Genomic DNA, 23503 nt, shown 5'->3' with positions numbered 1-23503 from the left:
CTCCTTCAGCATTTTTTTCTCGTTATCCACCTCCTCTCTGCTTCTTCTTTCATTTGGAGTACCAAGACTTGATCTTAGGCCCTCTGCTCCATTGGCTTTCAATTTGACCTGTTGTGGATTACACTCCAAAATGATCTGCCCTCTAAATTTTTGGGGATGATTTTTCTGTGGGGGTCTTTAGCTCTTATTTACCAGTTTTTACTACATCCAATCAAAAAAGCAGGAAAGAAGATATAATTTCAGGTATGGACTACGACAGATCGAGTAAGAAGAAAGTAAAATGTTATTTTATATTTAATAAAATGCCTAATAAGGGTTTAGGGGAGATTTTCACTCAAAGTTCATTTTAAAATGGTGTGCGTTCTTTTTCCAGGTGTCCTTAATTACTAATTATCCCAGTTTCTATAGTCCAGACGGACTGGAGTACCATCTGCACATTCCAGTAATGGATGGTAGCCACTAGGAATGGATGGTAGTCACAGCTTTTCTTTAGCACCCCTCCCCATAGAGGCACCAGCCTTGCACTGTCTGGTTTTCACTCTAGCAGGCAGTTCCATGCTGTAGAGCGGAGGTTAATCGCTTGATATGCTGCCAATATATTAATTTAAACGAGGGCATGAACAATTTTCATTCAACTGACATGTGTGGTATGATTATGTCAAGGAGCCATCTGATGGCAGAAAAATGTCTTGCAGGGAATTACAACATTGTGTTTTGGAAAACACAGTTGACGCAATGCAAAATTTCCCGCTGTTTGAAGACAATTCGATTTTTGCTACATCTGTAGTTCAAGATTATAAAACGTTTGCAACTACAGTAAAACAAGTGTAAAGACATTTAAATAACAATAAAAAGGTAGCAGGTATTCTTCCAAAATTGGTGCCTTCTGTGTGGTGGATTACTAAAACCAGTTATTGTTTACAAAACAGGACTAAACAGGGCATATGTTTGGGATGTCACCTCTAACCTCAATGTTTTTACACATGAATATATCAATTATTATTCCAACAGAACTGTCTCATCATGGATATTTGATCAAGTATCCCATTGCATCAACCCCATTGCCAGCCAGCCAAACACTGTAGAGACTCCCATTGCACAGATCCTCATTGACAGCCATTCTAAACATAAATTGTGTTTCTTTTTAAAAATGCAGGTAAATTTTGATTACACACGTGCAGCTAGGAGTGGATATGAAAAAAATGTCTCTTGTTGAATACAAGTCTAGGTAAGCTCTGCTCTGTAAGACACAATGCACTGCAGGATATGTATAATACATATGTTGAATATAAAGCAGAACGCACAAAAAAAGAAAATTAATTTATCGTTACCTGTTAATAAAATAGTCATGAATGAAAAAATGTAGAATTTTTTTTTCAATGAAATATATATTTCAAAGCTTTATTCAGGCACTGGGTCCGCTCGAGCTTGGCCTCCGCCTACTGCTTGGAACCCCGGCCTGTTGCTAAGGAACACAGTACTAGGTGCCCTTTCAGACCTAATTAAAGACTCAGTGCCTCCGCACTCACCCAGGATCTTTACCAGGGTCCTGCTACAACAGAGAGCCCAATGCTCACCTAACAATGAGAACATAATGTCCTCCTAACAACAAGAGCCTAATGCTCCTCTATCAACCAGAGCCTAATACTCTCCTAACAACAAGAGCCTAATGCTCCTCTATCAACCAGAGACTAATACTCTCCTAACAACAATAGCCTAATGCTCCTCTATCAACCAGAGCCTAATACTCTCCTAACAACAAGAGCCTGATGCTCTTCTATCAACCAGAGACTAATACTCTCCTAAGAACAATAGCCTGATGCTCCTCTATCAACCAGAGCCTAATACTCTCCTAACAACAAGAGCCTGATGCTCCTCTATCAACCAGAGCCTAATACTCTCCTAACAACAAGAGCCTGATGCTCTTCTATCAACCAGAGACTAATAATCTCCTAACAACAAGAGACTAATGCTCTTCTATCAACAAGGGCCTATACCCTCCTAACACCAGAAACCTAGTGTCTCCCTACCTGTAAGAGCCTTGTGCCCTGCTAACAATCAGGGCCTTGAGCCCCTATGCTATGGGCCTCCTACACTATCGGTCCTAGTGCATAGCTAACCCTATGGGATTAGTGCCCAACTACACTATTGGACTTTATGCCCCACTAACCTAATGGGCTTAGTGCTCAGTTCTGCTTATGGGCCTAGTGCCCAATAGTGCCTCTGGGCCTAGTACCCAGATCTGCTTATGGGCCTAGTGCCCAATGGTACCTCTGGGCCTGTTACCCACTTCTACCTGCCTATTCCTAATGAGGCTGAGCCTTATGCCCGATGCTTTCTCCCTGGCATAGTGTCTGAATTGAGCCAGCGCCTTGTGCCCTATAAAGGGAGAGTGGGATAAGGAAGTGCATGCGTGGGCCCGGGGGAGATAGCGCCCACAAGGACCTTACCTCCTTCCAGTGTATTTGGGGCTTTCCTCCACTCCCTCTTTGCTTGCGCCAGTCCACTATGGGCATCTTCTGATCTTGATTCTGACTTCTCTTCAAGGGGCAGAGTAGCTCTCAGCCCTGACATGGGCTATCTGCCTCCAGCTTCTGCTGCTGTCTTTCTGACGTCTTCTTCTTCCTCTTCTTGACCATGACGTCTTCCACTCTTTCCAATGTTTTCTGTTTTTGATCATATCGTCTTCTTCTTCGTCGCTTGTCCCCCGACATCCACTCTCCACCGACAAACTGATAAAACGACAACACGGCCAACTGCTTAAATAGCCAGTGGTGCACTGACATCACGTGTTGTCATTGCGACACCATGTGATGACACAGTAAGCCCTGATTAGCTCACTGCGATGTGAAGGGATCCAATGGATGTCAGACCGCCCAGTGAGCCTCTCACACACCAACCCTGCGCTAGCCTGCCTGGGGGTGTTTTTCACTATTGCAAGGGAACCCAATACTTGCTGCTTCTCTGTTATAGAGGAAACCAGTCCAGGCCTTCTAGTCCTGGGTCTAGTTGAGGTCTGGAGATGGGGCTTTCTGACACCTTTAAAATTATGTTTTTTATTATACAGTATAGCATCTGTGGTCTGAGGGGAGGTAACTGTCAATTACTTGCAGTTCTCCACTATTTAACCACATGTGTTTTTTTATTTCTGCAAGTGACTGACAGTTACCTCTGCTCAGACCACAGAAACTGGTGATTCTTTAAATGAAAATTAAATGTTTTAATTAATTATGTAATATTATTATTATTATTATTATTATTATTATTATTAACATTTATTTATAAAATGCCAGGAGGTTCTGCAACGCTTTACAAGTGGGAACAAATACAAGAATAAAAGGAGACTAAGTAATGCAGACAGACAGAGAGGTATTACGAACTTACAATCTGTATCTCTTGTATATTGGTCCAGCTTAGTGCGCTATGTGATCCAGACACACAGCAATGTTGGTCAGGGGGTAAAAGGTTGATTGAGTATGGAAAGAACACATGCAGGTGTATAGAGGGTGGAAACATGGTACCTTAGGGACGATAAGACGGTGGTTGGGGAATTTGATAAGCTAGCCTGAAGAAGCCATCATCTGCCTCCACCACCAAGAAAGTTTTGGGTAACTGTGGTACCCTGGAATAAGTGAGGTGTTATTGTATGATGAATAAGCACAGGTCAGGTGATGTCTTGTTATGGTTCCGGCACTCTGATTTCCGCTGCACTATCGCTTCTTCACTTCCCCCACATCGGAGTAGAGAGGCAAGAACCCCCCCTACCCCAGACAGATATTATAATAAATAAGAACAAACCTGTTTATTTCCATTTTCAGATTTATTACTTATATGTTTATATTCAGTTTCCAATTTTTTTATCTGATTTAATTGAATTTATTTCCTATAAGAACAAACCAGCAGTAATTTGTAAGGGGTGATGTTTCTGACCCCGAAGAAAGACCAGCTGGCCCTGAACTTGACCATTTCACAGGGCTTCCCAATCTTCTAGCAATACTATCAGTCTTCATTTCTGAATCAGCAAGTGAGTTCTAATGCATTCAGCTTTACATTATACACCGGCAGCTGGGTATGTGATGAGCTAGTTATCTTTAAGGCTGATTATAGATATGCCGGAGAGGATGCCGGCTTCCTCTCTGAGACTAATGGTCATGACTTGTGCCTCCCTTTCATCAAATGTGCTTTCAAATGATCAGACAACCTGGGAACAAATACAATTTGTTGTGAATTCTGTGTCTAGAGACACAATTGCCAACTAGATCATTGTCATTATTCCCATGCTGTGTTGGTTTAAGCATTCTAATTATGTGCATCCACTACTCCATAATGTATAGTACAAAGGATTAATTTAAGATAATGAAATCGCCAAACTTCAAACTGAGTCTGATGCTTCACAACACTGCATGGTACGTGTATCAACTAGTCATGAAGATGAACTGAGAAATTAGTTATACAACTTAGAATGTTGTGTTATTAACAGATACTTTGGTATAGTGTATGTTAAATGTTTTCTATTTTGTGCTATCATTAATGTGGATATTTACATACATGCATACAATATTACCAGCACATCTATTAATACATGAAATGCAGCTAATGTCTAATTTCCCTCCACACAGGGGGAGGGCTGGCAAATACAAGTAAATAACTAAATCACCCAGGCTCTTCTGGCAGCATGACACTATAGTAAGGTATATATTGCCATAACCCTGTGGGCGTGGTTTGCTACTGTGGGCGTGGTTTGCTACTGTGGGTGTGGTTTGTCTACCGTGGGTGTGGTTTGTCTACTGTGGGCATGGTTTGTCTACTGTGGGCATGATTTGTCTACTGTGGGTGTAGTTAGTATACTGTGGGTGTGGTTTGTCTACTGTGGGCGTGGTTTGTCTACTGTGCTCGTGGTTTGTCTACTGTGGGTGTGGTTTGTCTACTCTGGGCGTGGTTTGTCTACTGTAGGCATGGTTTGTCTACTGTAGACGTGGTTTGTCTACTGTGGGTGTGGTTTATCTACTGTAGGCGTGGTTTGTCTACTGTAGACGTGGTTTGTCTACTGTGGACATGGTTTGTCTACTGTAGATGGGGTTTGTCTACTGTGCGTGTGGTTTGTCTACTGCAGACGTGGTTTGTCTATTGTAGACGTTGTTTGTCTACTGTGGACGTGGTTTGTCTACTGTAGATGGGGTTTGTCTACTGTGGACGTGGTTTGAAATATAAGGAAAACTGTTATATCAAAGAGCTGCAATTAGACACCACACTGCCCCAAGTGACCTGTATTCAATGCAGAACCTACTTAAATAACCCACTATCCAACACAGAGAAAATTCCAGTGACCTCTGTACAACACAGAAAGATTTCTGGTGTTCAATGTACAAAACATAGTATTATAGTGGTCACAATACAATACAGAGAGAACGGTGAAGTGACTGATGCACAATACAGGCAGTATTCTATTGACCACTTTACAAAACACAGTGCACTCCAGTGTCCACTATACATGTACTGGAGGACTATGCAGACCATCAAGTCAATGCAGATCCCAGCTGGCTATACAATGTAAAGCTCTCAAATCTGTAGCAATATTACAGTACAGACTACTAACCCCATATCTCTAAGGATTACACAATGCAGACAATAGATTACTTAAACCTCCTGAAGTCACACACCATCTCTCAGAGCCCCGGAAAGGAATCACTGGTGTATCGGAAGGCTGTCATACCTTCTAGATGGCTCCCAGCACTTAGATAGGGCTGACTATTCCCCAATCAGTATGTTGGGACCCAAAAAAACCCAGCTCCCAGCACGTCGGAGACCTACATACAAAGGTCAAAACTGCTAAGCAGAACAGAGAAATCAAGACAATGGTTAATGTGACAATGATTCGTGGTGTGATAAACGCCCTCTTCACCTTTTGTATCTGTCTTTATCTGTATATAATACGTTTATATTTATTATCTCCGCACGTACAGTACACAGAATGCTGGAGATTTATAAATAATCAATGATAATCACTGTACTCCGCTGTTGAGTAATAGACATAGATGATGACTGGATGATGGATGAGAGGCACAGTCAACTGATATTGGAAAAATAAAGCAGTATCTTGTGACTGTCAGGCAGCTCCATTCGACTCGAAGATTTTATAGGCAGCTGCCAAAATATACATATATTTCAATAAAAGGGGTTATTATGCTTGTTCCCAGGTATGTAGGAGATGACCTATAATCTTTTTACTTTTTAAATATTGCACAAAACTTTTTTCAATCAATGCCACTATATTAAATAGCATTAAAAACCGACAATTACTGAAATAGATTTAAAAATTTATTCTGTAATCATGGTCAACATTTCATCTATATTGATTTTCATGTTGATGGAATTAAAATTACATGAAGGATGAAAAATACAATGTATACTTATGCAAACCAACACAAGCCCTTTGATATATTTGTTGTCATGATATAGTAAGAAGAGATATATAAGTATAAACATTGGTCGAAGTGGAAAGTTAGAAGTGGCATAATGGAAAATTAAAAGTGGCAGCATGGAAATTTAGAGGTAGCGGTATGGAAAATGTTAGTGAATGGGATTTAATAGTTTTACAATGTGGTAGGAGAAGTGGCGGTACTAGTAGTCAGCGAGGAGTTCTGGGAGTATTAAAAAGCATAAGGCCACAGGCTGTTATACAGGGCCAAATAGCAAATTATTGTTTTCTAGAATGTACTAGATAAATGATAGCTAGGATCTGATTGGTTGCTGTGGGTAACACCTTCACTTTTCCTTTTTTAGAAAAATAGGGGATCTGTAATTTTGATTTGATTAAATAAATTCAACATTTTAGAATCTTTGGGCCTGATTCATTAAGGATCTTAACTTTAGAAGCTTCTTATTTCAGTCTCCTGGACAAAACCATGTTACAATGCAAGGGGTGCAAATTAGTATTCTGTTTTGCACATAAGTTATATATTGACTGTTTTTTCATGTAGCACACAAATATCAACTTTAAATTTCAGTGTACAAATAAGCTATCAAGTATTTGTGCGCTACATGAAAAAACAGTCAGTATAACTTGTGTGCAAAACAGAAAACTAATTTGCACCCCTTGCATTGTAACATGGTTTTGTCCAGGAGACTGAAATAAGAAGTTTCTTAAGTAAAGATCCTTAATGAATCAGGCCCTTTGTTACCATTTTAGTAAATATTCTTTAAAATGTAGTAATTGCGATGGAGGAGCGAGCAGAAGAGCCGGGAAGTGTTGGGAATCACATTTTGTGACCACTTTAATACATACTTTTACATTTAGCACTTCTTGGCCTGGTGAGCGCTAACAAAGGACACCATAGTGAAATATGACATCACTAGTAATTCATGATTAAGGATGTATTCCACAGTTGTTTTTACAAGTATTTAAACCGTCTGTGTGTATATGTTTTATGTTTTTTTCATGCTTATCTATATTAAAGTGGAGCTAATCCCAAGCGATAAATGGGTAATTCATACTGACTGAAATCAGTAATATTGTATATAGTGGAGAGTGGAGTGGAACTAAGTGTATTATGCAGCAACTCTCCCGGAATGTACGGTAGACTCCCGTAATCCGGGTAGGTCTCCCGGATTCCCGAGAGTGCGGGCCATTCTCCAGCTTCCTACACTTTGGCGTCATTGTGTTGTGGGGTCGTGGCCAAAATGATGCAATTCTCCCTGCCCCCTTCCATCGTCACACGTCACCTCCACTCTGAGATCTCCCGGAGGGAAAGGTTAAAATATTGGTAATAATGTTATACAGACAGTTAATGGTTAATTCAGAAGACAAATGTGATCAGCATCCAATGAGAAACTTATTAATGAGCTTCATAAAAAAACCAAAGCTGTTTCTACACAGAAAAGGAACTGAACCATGTTCACAATCCACCAAGTTGAACGTATAAACTTTGTTTCATGTAGGTGTATGTTTGACATCACATCCGTTTGCCTACAGCCTCAAATTGCAAGTTTGATTTTGGGTGACCCAGCTCCTTCCAATATCCGTTGTATCCAATAAATTTCCAGTTCCACTAATACAAATTGTAAAAAAATATATAAAAAAAAATAAAGAACCATTGATGAATAAAGGAGAAGTTGTAGCAGATGATTCAGCCTAATCGCCTCTCCACCCACAATCCAATGCTTGAGGTGTTGCCCGTAGCAACCAATCAGATTCTAGCTATCATTTTCTAGAATGTACTAGATAAATGATAGCTACAATCTGATTGGTTGCTGTGGGCAACACCTCCACTTTTCCTTTTAAGAAACTTTAGAAAATCTAACCCTATGAGTCTTTTTAACATGTTTTAAAAGCAAAAGATAATTCAGCTTTGCCACTTTATTCATTAGATAATAGAACATTATTTTGAGAAGTTACTTTTCGAATAGCAATAAAAAGAGTTGAGATGGGTAAAAGTACAATTAAAAATGATGATACTTAATATTTCATTCTCCTGAGCTCTAGAGGTAGCTTCTTTCGCACGCTATATTTCTAGAACTAAGATCTTAATATGATCTTTACAGCTGGAAATAAACTGTATCCTTATCTAGTTTGTTCTGCAGAGCTCTCACTAAATCTCTGAGACTTTTATAACACTTCTGGAACATTTTCTGAACTTGTTATATGGAAGTTTCACTGCAAAACTCCTTGCTCTAAACATCGTTAGGGTCAGTTATGAACAGCGGTATTCACAGTTATGCACAAACGTTGACATTGTCTGTATTTGCTGTCATTGCGCATCTGCCAACAAGATTGTGTTTGTCTCCTTTACTAATATTGCATTCAGGTGCAGTGAATCACAGCAACCAATCAGCAATTTGTTTTTTATTTGCCTAGTGCAAGCTAGACCATAAAAGCAGCTGTCTGATTGGAGGATCTGGTTTAGCATCCAGGGAGGTCTAATGTCTGCACTGTTATATTTATGGCTTATGCTTCAATATGATCTACTTACATTTCATATGATCAATGCAGCTGGAAAATGAAACAATTCATTTATTGCTTATTTTAATCACAAACTATTGGACATAATACATATTTCAGTAATTAGCACTAAAATATTCTGCACAGGCTGGGCTGGGGGGCAGGGGGGAATCTGCCCCCTGGGCCAGTCCCATACCCATACCTTAGGCTGGGTCATGTGGCCATTTGCATTTTGTTCCCTTTACAATGTTCCTAACAGGAAGCTAAGTCGAGTCTTGCCCCCCGGGCTAAAATTTTCCAGTCCTCTCATGAATCTGCACCATTCAAATCTAACTGGGAAATATGAGAGTTATTTAGACTAAGTGGTGTAACCACAGCCCTGTCTGCACTTGCGACTGCCTTGGGGCTCTGTGGTAAGGGTGGGGGGGGCACAGTAATGTATGGACAATTTTGTCTGGAGCCCCCGCGCTACTTCTACTCCACACAAGTGCCCCTGTTCTATTGTTCTCCATAAGTTATAGGGTCTTTGTAGGCTTTAACTAAATCATTCCAAAATATCTAGGAGACTTAGTTATGCCATACTTGCCAACTCTCACCGAAAGTCAGGGAGACTCCCTGAAATAGGGGTGATCTCCCTCCCTCCCTGAAGAGTTTGGCATTCTCCCTGATGCTGAGCCAGTACAAGACGTGGTTGGCTTCACCATCTGTGGTATGATGACACAGTTCAGAAATTGTGTCCTATGTCCATGCATTGATGCCTATGGAGGTGTCCATTTTCATGGAGACCAAGTTTTAAACAAAGACTGACAGGTAAGACAACATGACTTCAGTAATGGAGACAGAAATGTAAAAGACACTTCAGTCCCTACAGATTCATTAGCTGCTTTTCTTTAAAGCATAGTTGCCTACTCTCCCGGAATGTCCGGTAGACTCCCGCATTTCTGGGAGACCTCCCTGGAGAGTAGGGCAACCTCCCGGTTCTCACTCTCGCAAAAGATAAGTGGCGGGGGGAGGGCTTAATGATGCAAATATCGCCTCATCTTAGCTTCGCCCTCTGCTGTAACTGGCCAAAATTGTGACAACCGTTTAGGGCCAAAATGATGCGATTCATCAAACCCCGACACACCCTCCTCCACCGGAAGCTCCCTGAAGCCAGCGAGGAAAAGTTGGCAAGTATGAGTTATACTTTTAAAAAAATCTGTCTAATAGGTCACCTGTCCAATCCCTTTGCTGAAAGCTGCCATTTTTAAAAAATTGTTTAGGGATTGCTCTATAAAGATTTCTAGGTTCAAATTTACCTAGAATGACAATAAATTATTTTTAAATATTCAGCTGCAAGGACAGATACGCAAATGGATGTTAAAACAGGGATGCGTTTCAAAGGAAAACTTTTAGTGTAATGTATTTAATTGAAAACTGTGTATATAAGAAAAATAAACACTAGAGAAACGGATTAATGTGTTCTATACAAGATAACAACAATTGCCGCCGAGAACCCTGCTATGATCACTCACTTACTAATTATTACAAATTGTCTGTTGAAAATGCTAATTATCTGGAGTATGCTCTCTCTATTCTAATGCTATACCCAAGGATCATTGACCTCATATTTTTCAGCAATCTAACTCTGGTTACCATTTATCTGCATGTTGGCTTTTTTTTCTGTAGTATAAATAGTCTTATTGCACAGCTGCTCGGTTACTAAGTGCCCTTCACAACAGGTTGTCAAGTTGGAAATTAATTAAATTCAGCCCCATTGCTCTCTCACCCTAACCCCGATACTTTCAGAACTTATCTAGAAGATGAACACCGGCTGAATTTCAGATCTGTTGGAGGAAACAAGCCAGGAAAAGAGCACAGTAGCTTTGGAAATTGACAACTTGAAGACAGAGGGTAATAGATGTGTTTAAAATGATTCTGAAGCCACAAAACCATTTATGAGGCCGCCTACAAGGTCTCATTGAGAGTTAAGCGCCATTTTTACACATAAATTTTAGGCTGTACATTTTGAAGTCCTGCTATAATAGGGAAACCTGCGCCGTTTTTTCAGCACAGAATACTAAATCCTAAATTGCCTAGGGAAATTGGGCTCACAAGAAAAAGTGCCCCACCCTACAGAAAAAAGAGCTGATAGCGCTCCAGCTTCTCCTAATTACCCTAGGTGGTGTTTGGGATAATTTAAATTTTAAAAAAATAAGTGGGGCAGCACGGTGGCTAAGCAGTTAGCACTTCTGCCTTACAGCACTGGGTCACAAGTTCAATTCTCAACCATCAATCTGACAATCTGTGTGGAGTTTGTATGTTCTCCCCGTGTTTGCGTGGGTTTCCTCCGGTGCTCCGTTTCCTCCCACACTCCAAAAAGATACTGGTAGGTTAATTGGGTGCTAACAAATTGACTCTAGTCTGTGTCTCTGTCTGTGTGTGTGTGTGTGTATGTTAGGGAATTTAGACTGTTAGCCCCAATGGGGCAGGGACTGATGTGAGTGAGTTCTCTGTACAGCGCTGGGGACTTAGTGGCGCTATATAAATAAATGGTAATAATAATAATAAGTGGCGCTACAAATACTTGCAAGCCGTTAGCCATTAACTGCTTGGCGAAGCTTTCTTTTGTAGAACTGCAAATGCTGCTATACCATGACTGCCAGAGCAAACGGACCTTTAAAAAGCTACCTTTGCCAGCTTGCCCTGGCAGACAGGGCAAGTTGATATCTGCACCAAAGAAAATATAAAGTGAATAAACATACACACCGTGAAAAAATATTTTTATTACAAGTAAGATCTCATCCATTCCCTGGTTGCCAGCTTTACTCCATGCCTAAATCCTTAGGTTTCTTCCTTCTTCCATGGGGTATAAAAAAAAAAAAGCCTCAAAGACAAAGCAAAACTTGCCGCAAAGCAACTGACACTCAGGAGATCTGTTCACAAGTATCCAATCAGAACTGTTGAAAATCCGATTCAATTAACCGTTTTGAGAAATAGTTTTGAAAATATTCAAGAATCTCTGGTCTCTGTATAATGGGCAAGGATATCATACGACCATGTCTATTTTATACCACTTAAAATAAGGAAGAAATCCTCACACCTTCGCCTCTTGCTTTGTCCTCCTTTGTTTGAAAACTCTTTATAAAAAGAAAAAAAAAAATCTTCTGGCTTTTGTTCTTCGTTTGCCGTAATCCAATACAGACTGTGGTTCATGAAAAACCTGAAGTTAGAATAAACACATACAGAATTATTTCTATAAATACATTTTAATCAAATCAAACACATACACCCCACTTTAAAAAAAAAAGTCCAATGAGAAAATATCATCTGGTTTTCTGTTCTTGATCCAAAGAGTTCCTTTGTGTTTTTAATCCATCAAAGCTTGAGGGGCAGAAAAAAATCCCCCAAACAAAAATGTTAAAAAAAAACACTGCTAATCATTATCACAGGCTAAATGAATGAATAACACAGGCTAAATAAATGATTAGCAGTGGCGCACGCAGGGGGGGTTTCTGAGTCTCTAGAAACCCCCCCTCACTAACTAAGTGGCCACTGTTGTATACAGCACCGCTGCAGACGCTTCTTAGACAGCGCCGTGGCTGCTGTTTAGGACAGCGCTGGCAAAACGGAGCTGCTGCGCATGCGGTTTTTTTGGGGTTTTTTGGGTCGGCGGGGAGAAATTGGATGCAAATTGTGTTTCTAGCTTATAATATGCATTTTTACTGCTGAGCATGTGCATGCAGCACTGGTCTCAGAACAAGTGCTTTGTGTGCTTTTACAGAAGTAAAAAACCGTATACACCAAAAACGCATTTTGAGTCCAACCGCTTATATGTGATTTGTTGCACTTATCACGTGACACATGTGAATATTACATCGATGAAAACTCAATATACACAGGATCATTAGCCCCTATGTGTCTGCTCAAGGGTGAAGAAGAATGAACTGCCCTTTGCAGGTTACATATACTTGTGTGTAGGATCTATGGGTGCTCCATGATGAATGCAGCAAAACACACATGCACTAAATACTTCAGTCTGAACAAATCCTTATAACCAGCAGCAGGTATAATCTTAGAGAACTCAGTAAATGATATTTAATAATGTATGTGAGGGGGATGCTGACAGACATTTGGCCATCTCAGTCAGAGAGCGGCTTCCCTGGACTTCCACTCATATAAGAAGATTAAACAGCCCTACAGACATATGTGTTCTTGTTAGGCGTGATTTGTCAGGTGAAGGGATCCTTTTTGCTTTCCCAACAGCTGTGTCTGTTATACTCAAGAAACAAGCCCCGCCCTTTTGTGTCACATGATTAATTTGATGGAATTCATAGCAGAATAACCACTTACTGGCAACGTGTTTACATGCAGCATTAAAGTAGATACAGAATTCTGTTTTAGTATGTTTTAGTCCCCTTCCCTAAGCTGTGGAACAAACAGACATAACACATTGCGCTGTGTCTGAATTATTTTACATTTATGCAAATAACTAGATGTGTGGAGGCTGCTGCCGTTTTGGAATTAGATCTAAGTAGAAACAACATTACAAGAGCAGGGTTGTATATAGAATTAATGCTGCCTTAGGCATTGGGAATGAATATGTCTTACTTGTTATTCTGCTACCTCCTCTTCTATTATATTTTACAGGACAAATAGGTGCCCAGGACATAAGGGAATACAATTAAAACCATAACTACCCAACACCAAAGCATTTATATCATTATTTTTAGTTTTATATCAACAGAATTTGTCAGGCACAGTTACAGCCCATGCAAGCTTACAATCTTGTTTATGACGCCTGTGATACAGAGCAAGAAAGCGACGTGTTCAAGGTCACAAGGAGCTAGCAATGGAATTCTAGCAAACTACAGCAATCTTCTCTTTGTCAGCCACTGAAGTACTCCATTCAAAAGTTCCATTTTAAAGATATAAGGGCCTGATTCGTTAGTGATCTTATCTGCCGTTTTTTGCTTATCTTAAGCAAATCCACTCTGTGCATGCTCAGAAAAGGGAGATAAGAAGCAAAATCCACTGCGTAAGTGAAGAATTTCTTAAGTTAAGATGAAAATCCATCTTAACTTCACTCTTATCTCCCCGTTCCTTCTTAAAAATAAGCATCTTAACGTTTGCACAAGATAAGATCACTAATGAATCAGGCCCATACACTTCATCTGCAGATCAATTTTTTTCGTTATCCGACAGGGCCATGAAAATAAGTCTGCTCCTTAATTGATATAAAGTTTTGGTAAAAAGCATAAAAGGGAGACAAAAAGAGAAAACAATGTATTAGCAAAAGTTGCAGTAATACATGTGCAAACCAATAAATTAAAGTTGTCTTAAGGTGCAAACAGGGGCAAGGAGGGCATGGGGGCATCTGGTCCCAAAGTGGGCTCCCTTGGGCTAGGCAACTAGGCCACCTGCATTTTTTTTCTTTAAAATGTTCCTGTAAGGCTGTTGAGTGGTGTCTTGCCCTCCAGGCTAAAACTTGCCAGCTCTCCCCTGGGTGCAAGACATCTTTTAAAAGCTGTAATAGTGAGCTATGCCCTCGTATTGTACAATCAGCTATATTCTCCTCTTATGGGGGTCCCATGTCTTTAGAAGAGAGCACAGGTAGAACCAATATTTGTGATAGACCAGTACTGATTCAAAGGCACTCGGGAACCAGCTCTGTATTTATGCAGAAAAAACTACACGGTTCTAGACTGCTTTAGATTTAATTTATTATATATTTTTTTCTTTTCTACTTGCTTTAAAGAGGTTTTCTTTACGTCAACTTTATGTGCAGTGTATTTTATTTATGAAGCTGCTACAAGAACCTACTCCAGTTTTATGGCGCCGATGCCAAAAAACAGCCGCAAACTAATTAAACCGAATAAGATTGGAACAGCTGTCCGTGAGTACGTTCCTGGCTCTGCTTCCACCTGGGCTCTGATTTAAAAGCTGTGTTTAGAACTGCAAACATATGCCTGTGGAATTCCGTGCTAAATGGAGAACGCTGCCAATTTTAAGAATTTTATCTTGTCTTTAGAGAGATTAAATCCAAATTAGTATTTGAGGATTCCATTAAGTCTATCAATCTGCATCAGTTCCGGTGCAGTTTTTTTTCTTTTTCGTACCGAATATTGATTTCTGTGAGATAGACAAAGATTTTAAGGACTTAGCCTTGACAAATTAAACATTATTGGTTGAGGTGCTCAACTCACTCACGCTAGTTCAACATGAACATTTGAAACCAAACCGATCTTGCAAGCATTGAAATTATTTTTTAGTTCAACCACCATGGCGAGTGTTTTATAGTGGTATAAGCTGTTATCTTGAGTTTGAAGTTGGAGTTTTAAGTTTGCAGCTCACAATTAAAGATTTTCAAGCACCTCACCCTCACCTAAAAACCCTCTCTAATGCCACTATAGTCTTTGGCAAAAGTTTTGAGAATTACATAAATGATGATTTTCACAAAGTTTGCTCCTTCAGTGTTTTTAGACCTTTTTGTCAGATGTTGGTATGGTATACTGAAGTAAAATTACAAGCATTTCATAAGTGTAAAGGCTTTTATTGACAATTACATTATGTTTATGCAAAGAATCAATATTTGCAGTGTTGACCCTTCTTTTTGAAGACCTCTGCAATTTTCCCTGGCATGCTGTCAATCAGCTTCTGGGCCACATACTGACTGATGGCCGCCCATTCTTGTCTAATCAATGTTTGTAGTTTGTCAGAATTTGTGGGTATTTGTTTGTCCACCTCTAGAGGATTGAACATAAATTCTCCATGGGATTAAGGTCTGGGGAGGTTTCTAGCCACTTAGTTATCACTTTTGCCTTATGGCAATGTGCTTCATCATGCTGGAAAAGTCATTGTTCATCACCTAACTGTTCTTGGATGGTTGGGAGAAGCTGCTCTTGGAGGATGTTTTGGTGCCATTCTTTATTCATGGCCGTGTTCTTAGGCAAAATAGCAACATCTGACAAAAAGGTCTAAAACCACTGAAGCAGCCATCTTTGTGAAAACCAATATTTGTGTCATTCCCAAACTTTTGGCCATGACTGTACTCCTTATGTCTCCATCCTCATCTCCATTCATACTCCTTCCCGTCCTCTACAGTCAGTCATGGACTGCCGCCTCCCCACCCATCTGGTTACCATATCTCACTCCCGTATTCAAGATTTCTCCCGTGCTGCCCACTTTCTCTGGAATGATCGCCCTCATTCTATCAGACTATCCCCTAACCTAAATAACTTCAAATGATCCCTTAAAACCCACCTTTTCAGGAAAGCCTACCTCTGTCTAACCTCTCCCTTCCCCTCTTGATAATCCTTCTTCACTATAGTAGTACACCTCACCCTCATTCTCCCTCCGCTCCTCATACTACCCGCTCTTGTCCCTCTCTCCTTTCAGATGCTAGTCGCCTCCCCCTGACCCCCCACTTTGTGTGTCCTGTCAGTCTGCCCCTTCCATCTAGATTGTAAGCTCCCATGAGCAGGGCCCTCTAATCCTCTTGTTCTCCTCCTCCTGTTACCTCTGCTTCGGCTCCACAGCCTCCAACTGTACACTTGGCCCCTGTCCTTGGTACGCCACGTCTCCCTTGCCTTCAGCCTCTTCATCACTGCTCTGATCCTGTAAGTCCACCCACACTGCTGAGCACAGCTTTAGCTCACTCTACACTTCTCCTCCTTCCCTTTCCTAGCTTCTAAGTGTTCTAGAATTCATTATACCTCTTTGCCCTGTGCACCTGTTGTCAGCTGAGCTGGTTTAATTGCACTTTGTTTTTGCTTCTATACTGCCCTGTATTCCGTTTCTGTATTGTCCATGCTCTACGTACGGCACTGCGGACCCTTTGTGGCGCCATAGAAATAAAAGATAATAATAATAATGATTTTGAAAATAAACAAAAAATAATGTTGCCTTGTCTGCCTGTTTGAACCTAAACGGACACATTTAATAGCATATTAACATTTTATTAAACATAGTGCGACGAACATTATTGTGTTAAAATTCAAAGTATTACAGTTTATATGGAAAAGCATAAAACTAATATTATATAAGCATTAATAAACTTGAATATATTCGAACTAGCTCAAACACTGACAAACATGTTCAAATTTAGCTTCTAGTCTAAAGTCTAATCCTTTCAAACTATAGAACTGGTTCTACTTTTAGAAGCACTTTGACCCGATAACTGCAGGGGGACCATTTCATGGATCTATCAGCCGTTTTGTAAAAATAAGTCCTTCCCTATGTTACCTTTCTGTGTTCCTTTCTGCAATTCCAAAACGCGTTCCCTTGTTGTAGAAAGTCTCTTACTTTTAAAAACACTGCCTTCCAGTACATTAATGTGTTTGTTTATTTAAATGTTTCTATCATAACATCCGGGTACTTTCTCTCCTCTAAGCTAAACAAGTTTAACTAGAACTATGTCCTGATACTTTTGGCTATGCAGACCAGAGACCATTTTAATAGCCGTATTCTGAATTAATTTTTTTTATTAATGTAATTTTGGAGATAGGTCCTCTAGAACTGTACACAAGGGGTGGTCTTACCAGCGACCTATAAAGTGTCAATTTAACCTATTCAACCAAGTATCCCACTGGCTTCTCCCACTTATTCATTACACTGCTTGCCGACCTTTATAAAATCACTCTTCGGCTACGTACACACTGACAACTGTAATGACTTTTTATATGTGCATTTAGAAGTGCATTCAATTTGTGTTTTTTAAGCATGTGTCTTCGACAAATCGGGAAGTTGTTATCTTGTTCAAACCAAATGCACGTCAAAATTCAAATGTAAAAAAGTCTTAACTGCATCTCTATACTTTGCTCCCACTCAGATGAATGTAGGTCTACAACTATGCTGACGCCTATCAGATACACTAAAATGGAACAAGAAGCTTAAAGGAAAAACTCCCTACAAAGCAAGATAAACGCTCTACAAGACACAAATATGTACAGCCTCATTTGACACAATTTTTAAGTTTCACAGCCATTTATGAGCACTTAACTTGCATTTAAGAACCACATTATAAACACAGAGTTGTAAGACCACTGTGCACCTGGCCTTTATCATTTTGTTTGAGCATGAAACTTAATTTCTGCCTATACTGAAGGTCTTTTAATGTATGTTTTGTCCGATGCAGAAACAACATTCACAGGATGATCATTTTTTTTTGTGTTCTAAAAAAACAGACAGAATCCCAATGTGTCACTCTGCAAATTTTCAGAATGTTCCATGATAGAATGGAGAAATCAATGACAGAACAACACACCTTTATCTTAGAACTATTCCAGTATACAGACACAGCACATACTAAAGGGTCCTGATCTGCAGTGAAACTTTGATGAACTTGAATCAAATGTTATTATTCAAGACCCCAGAGTGTGTACTAGTTTTCTACTTTTTATATTAATACATATCAACACATGACAAACACGGATAGTTAAATTGTTGGGGAGTGCTATAAAAGTGGATACTACTAAATAATAAATAGATTGGTAGAAAATAGATACAAGTCTGAATATATAACTGAATTAATAGCCCTAAAAAACAGTCCACAAATTTGTACCAGAAGTACCTGATGCGAAGCTGTATCGATCTTGAAGATATCCAGCACTTAAAAGGTATCTTTGGTATTTATGGCTAATAGACCCAAATGCAGATGACTTCACTTCCCCATTCATTGTCTTCTCATAGTTGTCTCCGTTGAGTAACCTATACAGAACATTCCAAGTTGTAGCTGGTACGAACTAGTATTAACAAAAACAAATCTGTTCTATAGTACACCCATCTTATGAATTAACATTTTCATTTTGCATAATTGTTATTCTTTGTTCCAGAACTCTAATTTTCTATAATGATTTTTCTTTTATTACAACACCTTCCTTTCCTGCTGACGTTGCCTTGTTAATGCCAGTGGCTATAGTATGCAAATGAGAGAGAGGAGATTCCACAGTGTGACTAGGGTAAAGACAAGGATGGCCACTGTTGTTTGGAGAGTTGATAGGTCAGATATGGAGAAAACAGGCACATTTTAAATTCCTCTTGAGAGTTTAATTTTTACAAGAACAAGGAAATAAAGTCATTGGTGCATTAAAGAATCTTAGCATCAGAGAGAGAATCACTTGAAGTCACAGATACAGCAATCCATGCATCCCCGAGTTTAGCTCAGAATCTAGATATGCTCATTTAGCCGAGAGCACAACAGTCAATAATAAACTACATGAGCAAATGGAAAAGATCTGTGTTCAGTAGCAGAACTAAAAAGCTTTTTGGCTCCTTTTCAGGACCTATTCTGCTTGGCAGCTCTTCCTCCCTATCCACTAGCAGTTTTACGTTACTCTAATTTCAGGGATGCAGTTACATCGTACGCCATACAGAACCATATATATCATCTATTATAGTGTGACACCTCATCAGCAGCATCAGCAGCTATTTATATAGCACCACTAATTCCGCAGCGCTGTACAGAGAACACACTCACATCAGTCCCTGCCCCATTGGAGCTCACAGTCTAAATTCCCTAACATACAAACATGGACAGGGAGAGACCACACAGAGAGAGACTAGTGTCAATTTGATAGCAGCCAATTAACCTACTAAGATGTTTTTGGAGCGTGGGAGGAAACCAGAGCACCCGGAGGAAACCCATGCAAACACGGGGAGAACATACAAACTCCACACAGATTAGGCCATGGTTGGGAATCGAACTCATGACCCCAGTGCTGTGATGCAGAAGTGCTAACCACTAAGCCACCGTGATGACACCTGTACATGTTTTACACATTTCTGTAGATTCCGCCGAACATGTTCCTGCTATAATTACCATTTACCAGAAAATCTCAAATTTAGTGGTTGGTTCTGACCCCAGCATGGAAGTCCTCAATATGTACCACCGTAAATTGCACCGCTGCAATTTATTATGCCAGGGCTTCTCACTTCTCTGGGAGACCCCCCCCCCCTCCTCAAGAATTGGGTTCCCTCTTCACTGCCAGTATAATGCTGCCGGTGAATGGAGGAAGTGCTATGCACACTCGCTTTCCCTGTAAGGGCTCCAGTAAAGGCGGAGAGGGCAGTCACGTCATCATTAGATGGGATAGTTTTTCGCAGCTTAATAAATGAACTGGTGCTGCTGTTTCCATAAAGGTTGATGGGGACATAGGTAAGCTCTGTTATTGTGTTAATGGGGTAAACCCTTTAATAGCAAAAAACGGTGAAGGAGCCTATTGACGGCATTTACACCAGCATTTTGGCTCTACAACACCTCTTAAATAGACCCCTTAGAAACAATATAATATAGCAATAGCCACATGTATTAAACGTCTTATAGCTGAACATCAGTAGTTCTTAATCTGAATATAGCTCTATTCCTAGTAATCATATTTTTTTATATATATATAATAAAAAATATGCCCCAACCTATAAAATGAATCCTACATACTGAGGGCCTCGTTCATAAAGAAATGTAACTAGCGATTCGTTCTGTAAAATACGCACAATTACTCTGCGCTTGCCCAGAACCTGACAATACGCCACATAATGCAGCAACGTCCAGTTCTTCTTCGAGCACAAAGGACCCTTACTCCAACCTGCGATTTATGGGAGTGGCGCATGCAGGGGGGGTTTCTGGGTCTCCAGAACCCCCCCTCCACTAAAAAAGAGCCCTACATATCGGCACTATACTATACAGCAGCCACGGCGCTGTATAAGAAGCGTCTGCGGTGGTGCTGTATTGTATACAGCACCGCCGCGGACGCTTCTTTGACAGTGCCGCGGATGCTGTGCAGCCGAAACGAGCTCTCTAGGGTTATGTTTTTTTTCGGGGGTGGAGGAAACCTCCCCTGAAAAATCCTCCGTGCGCCCCTGTATGGGGCGGAACAGGGAGGGGAATGGGTGCAGAAGGGTGTACCAATCACGAGAGCCCACAGCAGCGTCCGATTCAAGCTTTTCATCTCAAATGTCCGTGATTTTCAGTTGTAACACTTGAACCAGCTACAGGTCTAGTCTAAGCGCTGATTGCTAGTGATGACGGCTGTGTGTCTGCTATAACATGTGTTTGCAATCAGGAGCAACTGCAAAAACGTATTTTTGATGCATCCTGCAGTGTATTGTCTATTTGAGCATAGCGGACCCAGACCTGTAATCATCACCAGACGTATTTTCACATCCGCTCCATGTTGAATTTGGGCGTGCGTTTACCCGATTTACGTGCATTTTTAAAAAAAAAAAAAAAAAAACGTTCATTATTATTTACTTTGTGTTCGTTAATGAATCATGGCCTGTATGTTTAAATGTCTGAAATTCTGAGATTGTATAATTATATAGGCTTGGCTACATTTGTATTCTATTTTAATACACTTGCATGCTGCTAGCATAATCACTTGTGTATAGATACATAGTATAAAATATTATTTGTTTAGTATACAATTATTACAAAAAAAATAAGAAGAACTTATTAGTTACACACATTAAGCTCTATACACTGTTGTGTAAAGCCCTGTACAAATGGGCATTTAAGAAACAACCCCTATTAAAATCATAGCCAAAACCTTGTACTTTATTCTGCTTTTAACCCAGCGCTGGAAGCATGTTTTCACAGGCTTACTGCAGAATAGTGTACAAAGTACCAAGCGTTAATGCTCGTGTACACTGCAGGCAATGTTGAAATTAATGCAACATGAATGCTTGTCAGAAAGTGTGAACATGTCTCTTCATTTACATTATTTGGCTGTGTATTAGTGTTAAAGCATATTTAGCAGGTTTTGAGAACATGCACTGAAAGTCTGATTCCAAAGATCATGTGGCACATAGTGATCTGAATGCAAATTGCTTTCTTGCCATTTAATCAATTATTTTCAGTTGGTATTTGTGTACGAGATTGAGCAGTGTGTTTGTGTGTGTGTGTGTGTGTGTGTGTGTGTGTGTGTGAGTGTGTGTGAGTGTGTGTGGGTGTGGGTGAGTGTGTCTGTGAGTGTGTCTGTGTGTGTGTGTGTGTGTGTGTGTGTGTGTGTGTGTTTTGTATTCTTCTAAATAACATTTTTTGCAAATTAAAAAGAGTTGACACAATTTTTGCAGAAACCTGTAACAGCTGTGTGATACAAAATGTAACAACATTGAACTTGTAAAATTTCCTAAGTATGTTACTATAGCAACTGTCTTTGTATAGCTACTGCAATACAAAGGGGATGGATATAGGTACAGCATGTAGGTACTGATGGAGAATGACAGAGTCAGATGTATACTGTCACAGTACTGATTTCAAAAGTTGCTCTTATGCTTGAGACAAAGAGCTCAGTTCCATTCTGCTGGCTCTTGTAGCTCCACAGGGAGATACCCAGATGAGCTATGAGCAGAGCTTGCAGGACAAGCTGGGGATGTAGTTCGCCAACAGAGCCACAGATTAGTCCCTATTAGGGAAATAAAATATATGAGTTTATGCAGAGGCAGGGTGCGCTGTGACTTGTAGTTCCACCACAGCTTAGAAGGCAACAAGTGCCCTATTTCTGCTTGCATGTTTGTTTTCCACACAAATCTCTCCTCATTCATATCTCAGCACACATCGAGCACCAGGACAGGCTGCTCTGAGTACCTGTGCCCAGAATCACCCATCATTACTGGATCTTTATCAGCGGTCCATAGCGAACAAGCCAGTGCCTGCCTGCCTGCCGTATCGATCTATCCACTGCTCTATTCATCTAGTACTACAGTAGCAGGTGAGAGGCTGTTGTATCGTTTCCCATTATAGGAGCTGTGAAGTCATCTCCAGTCTACATGTTCCATCCTGATTAGTCCTAAGGGTGGTCCCTCAAATGCTCATGTAATAGGAGACGCTGCTGGGAAGAAAGGGGATGTGAAGCCTGAGATGTTACTTTGTACTTACATGATGCTGGTTGCATTGCAGACTTAATCACCATATTCTTCACTCCCAGCCAAACATGGAGATTAGAATTGCTTTTATCATCAGATTCCAAGCAAAGATTCAATCATCTCCGGCGAGGGGAGCGCTGTAAAGTACTTGCAGGGGAGTGAATGTGGCTCAGATGGGAGGTTAATCTGCTGGAGATCAGTCACTGCATGCTTCCATCTCCCTCCTCACTTCCCTACTGGAGAGGGCTCTGGCTGGTGTGTCTACTGGAGAGCAAGCTGTAGACCCCCTGTCTGCCTGCGGACAGCAAGAGAGACCTTGCAGCCTTTGGATGCACACAAGAGATGCAGTGATGGGCTAGAAAGAGAGAGAGAGAGAGAGAGCTGGCCAGTAAGGGAGAGAACAAGTAACTAAAGCATAGGATGAGGTGGCTGCATCTGCTCGTTACAACCAGGGTACATAGCTCATGACTGCTAGGGAATAACGGGATGAGAAGCATATGCAGCACCGATCCGTCATTGTTGAGTATGGATCTCTCTGCCAGCTGTGGACTTTTACTGCCTCTTCTCTGCATCTTCTCTGGCATCATCCCTCAGACGTCCCAACAAGTACTACGGATCGGTGAGTACCAGTCTAGTCACTGGTAATGCAATCTGTGTACATACATAACTGAAGACTTTTCCTTCCAACTTCACAACTCAGCCAGACACATGCTGCTCTCATAACCC

At 40.5% G+C, this 23503-nt stretch overlaps 1 protein-coding gene and 1 long non-coding RNA gene across 7 annotated transcripts in view; one reads left to right on the top strand and one right to left on the bottom strand.

Moving 5' to 3' along the window:
* Positions 1-11683: 11683 nt before the first annotated feature.
* Positions 11684-22876, bottom strand: LOC142139497 (uncharacterized). Its single transcript, XR_012688220.1, has 2 exons — positions 22791-22876; positions 11684-12140 (listed from the first exon to the last, which is right to left on the bottom strand). It is a non-coding gene; the product is annotated as an uncharacterized LOC142139497 (long non-coding RNA).
* A 387-nt stretch (positions 22877-23263) lies between these two features.
* The window catches only part of GRIK1 (glutamate ionotropic receptor kainate type subunit 1), a 353375-nt gene continuing 353135 nt past the window's right edge, over positions 23264-23503 (top strand). For all 6 annotated transcript variants that reach the window (XM_075197143.1, XM_075197141.1, XM_075197144.1 and 3 more), the window contains exon 1: positions 23264-23396. In XM_075197143.1, the coding sequence (XP_075053244.1) occupies positions 23264-23396 (133 nt within the window). The remainder of the gene's footprint in view (positions 23397-23503) is intronic.

The sequence above is a fragment of the Mixophyes fleayi genome, chromosome 2 (assembly GCF_038048845.1).
Source record: "Mixophyes fleayi isolate aMixFle1 chromosome 2, aMixFle1.hap1, whole genome shotgun sequence".
Taxonomy (NCBI): Eukaryota; Metazoa; Chordata; class Amphibia; order Anura; family Limnodynastidae; genus Mixophyes; species Mixophyes fleayi.
Note: the sequence above shows the minus strand (reverse complement) of the source record. Positions and strands in the feature narration are given on the sequence as shown.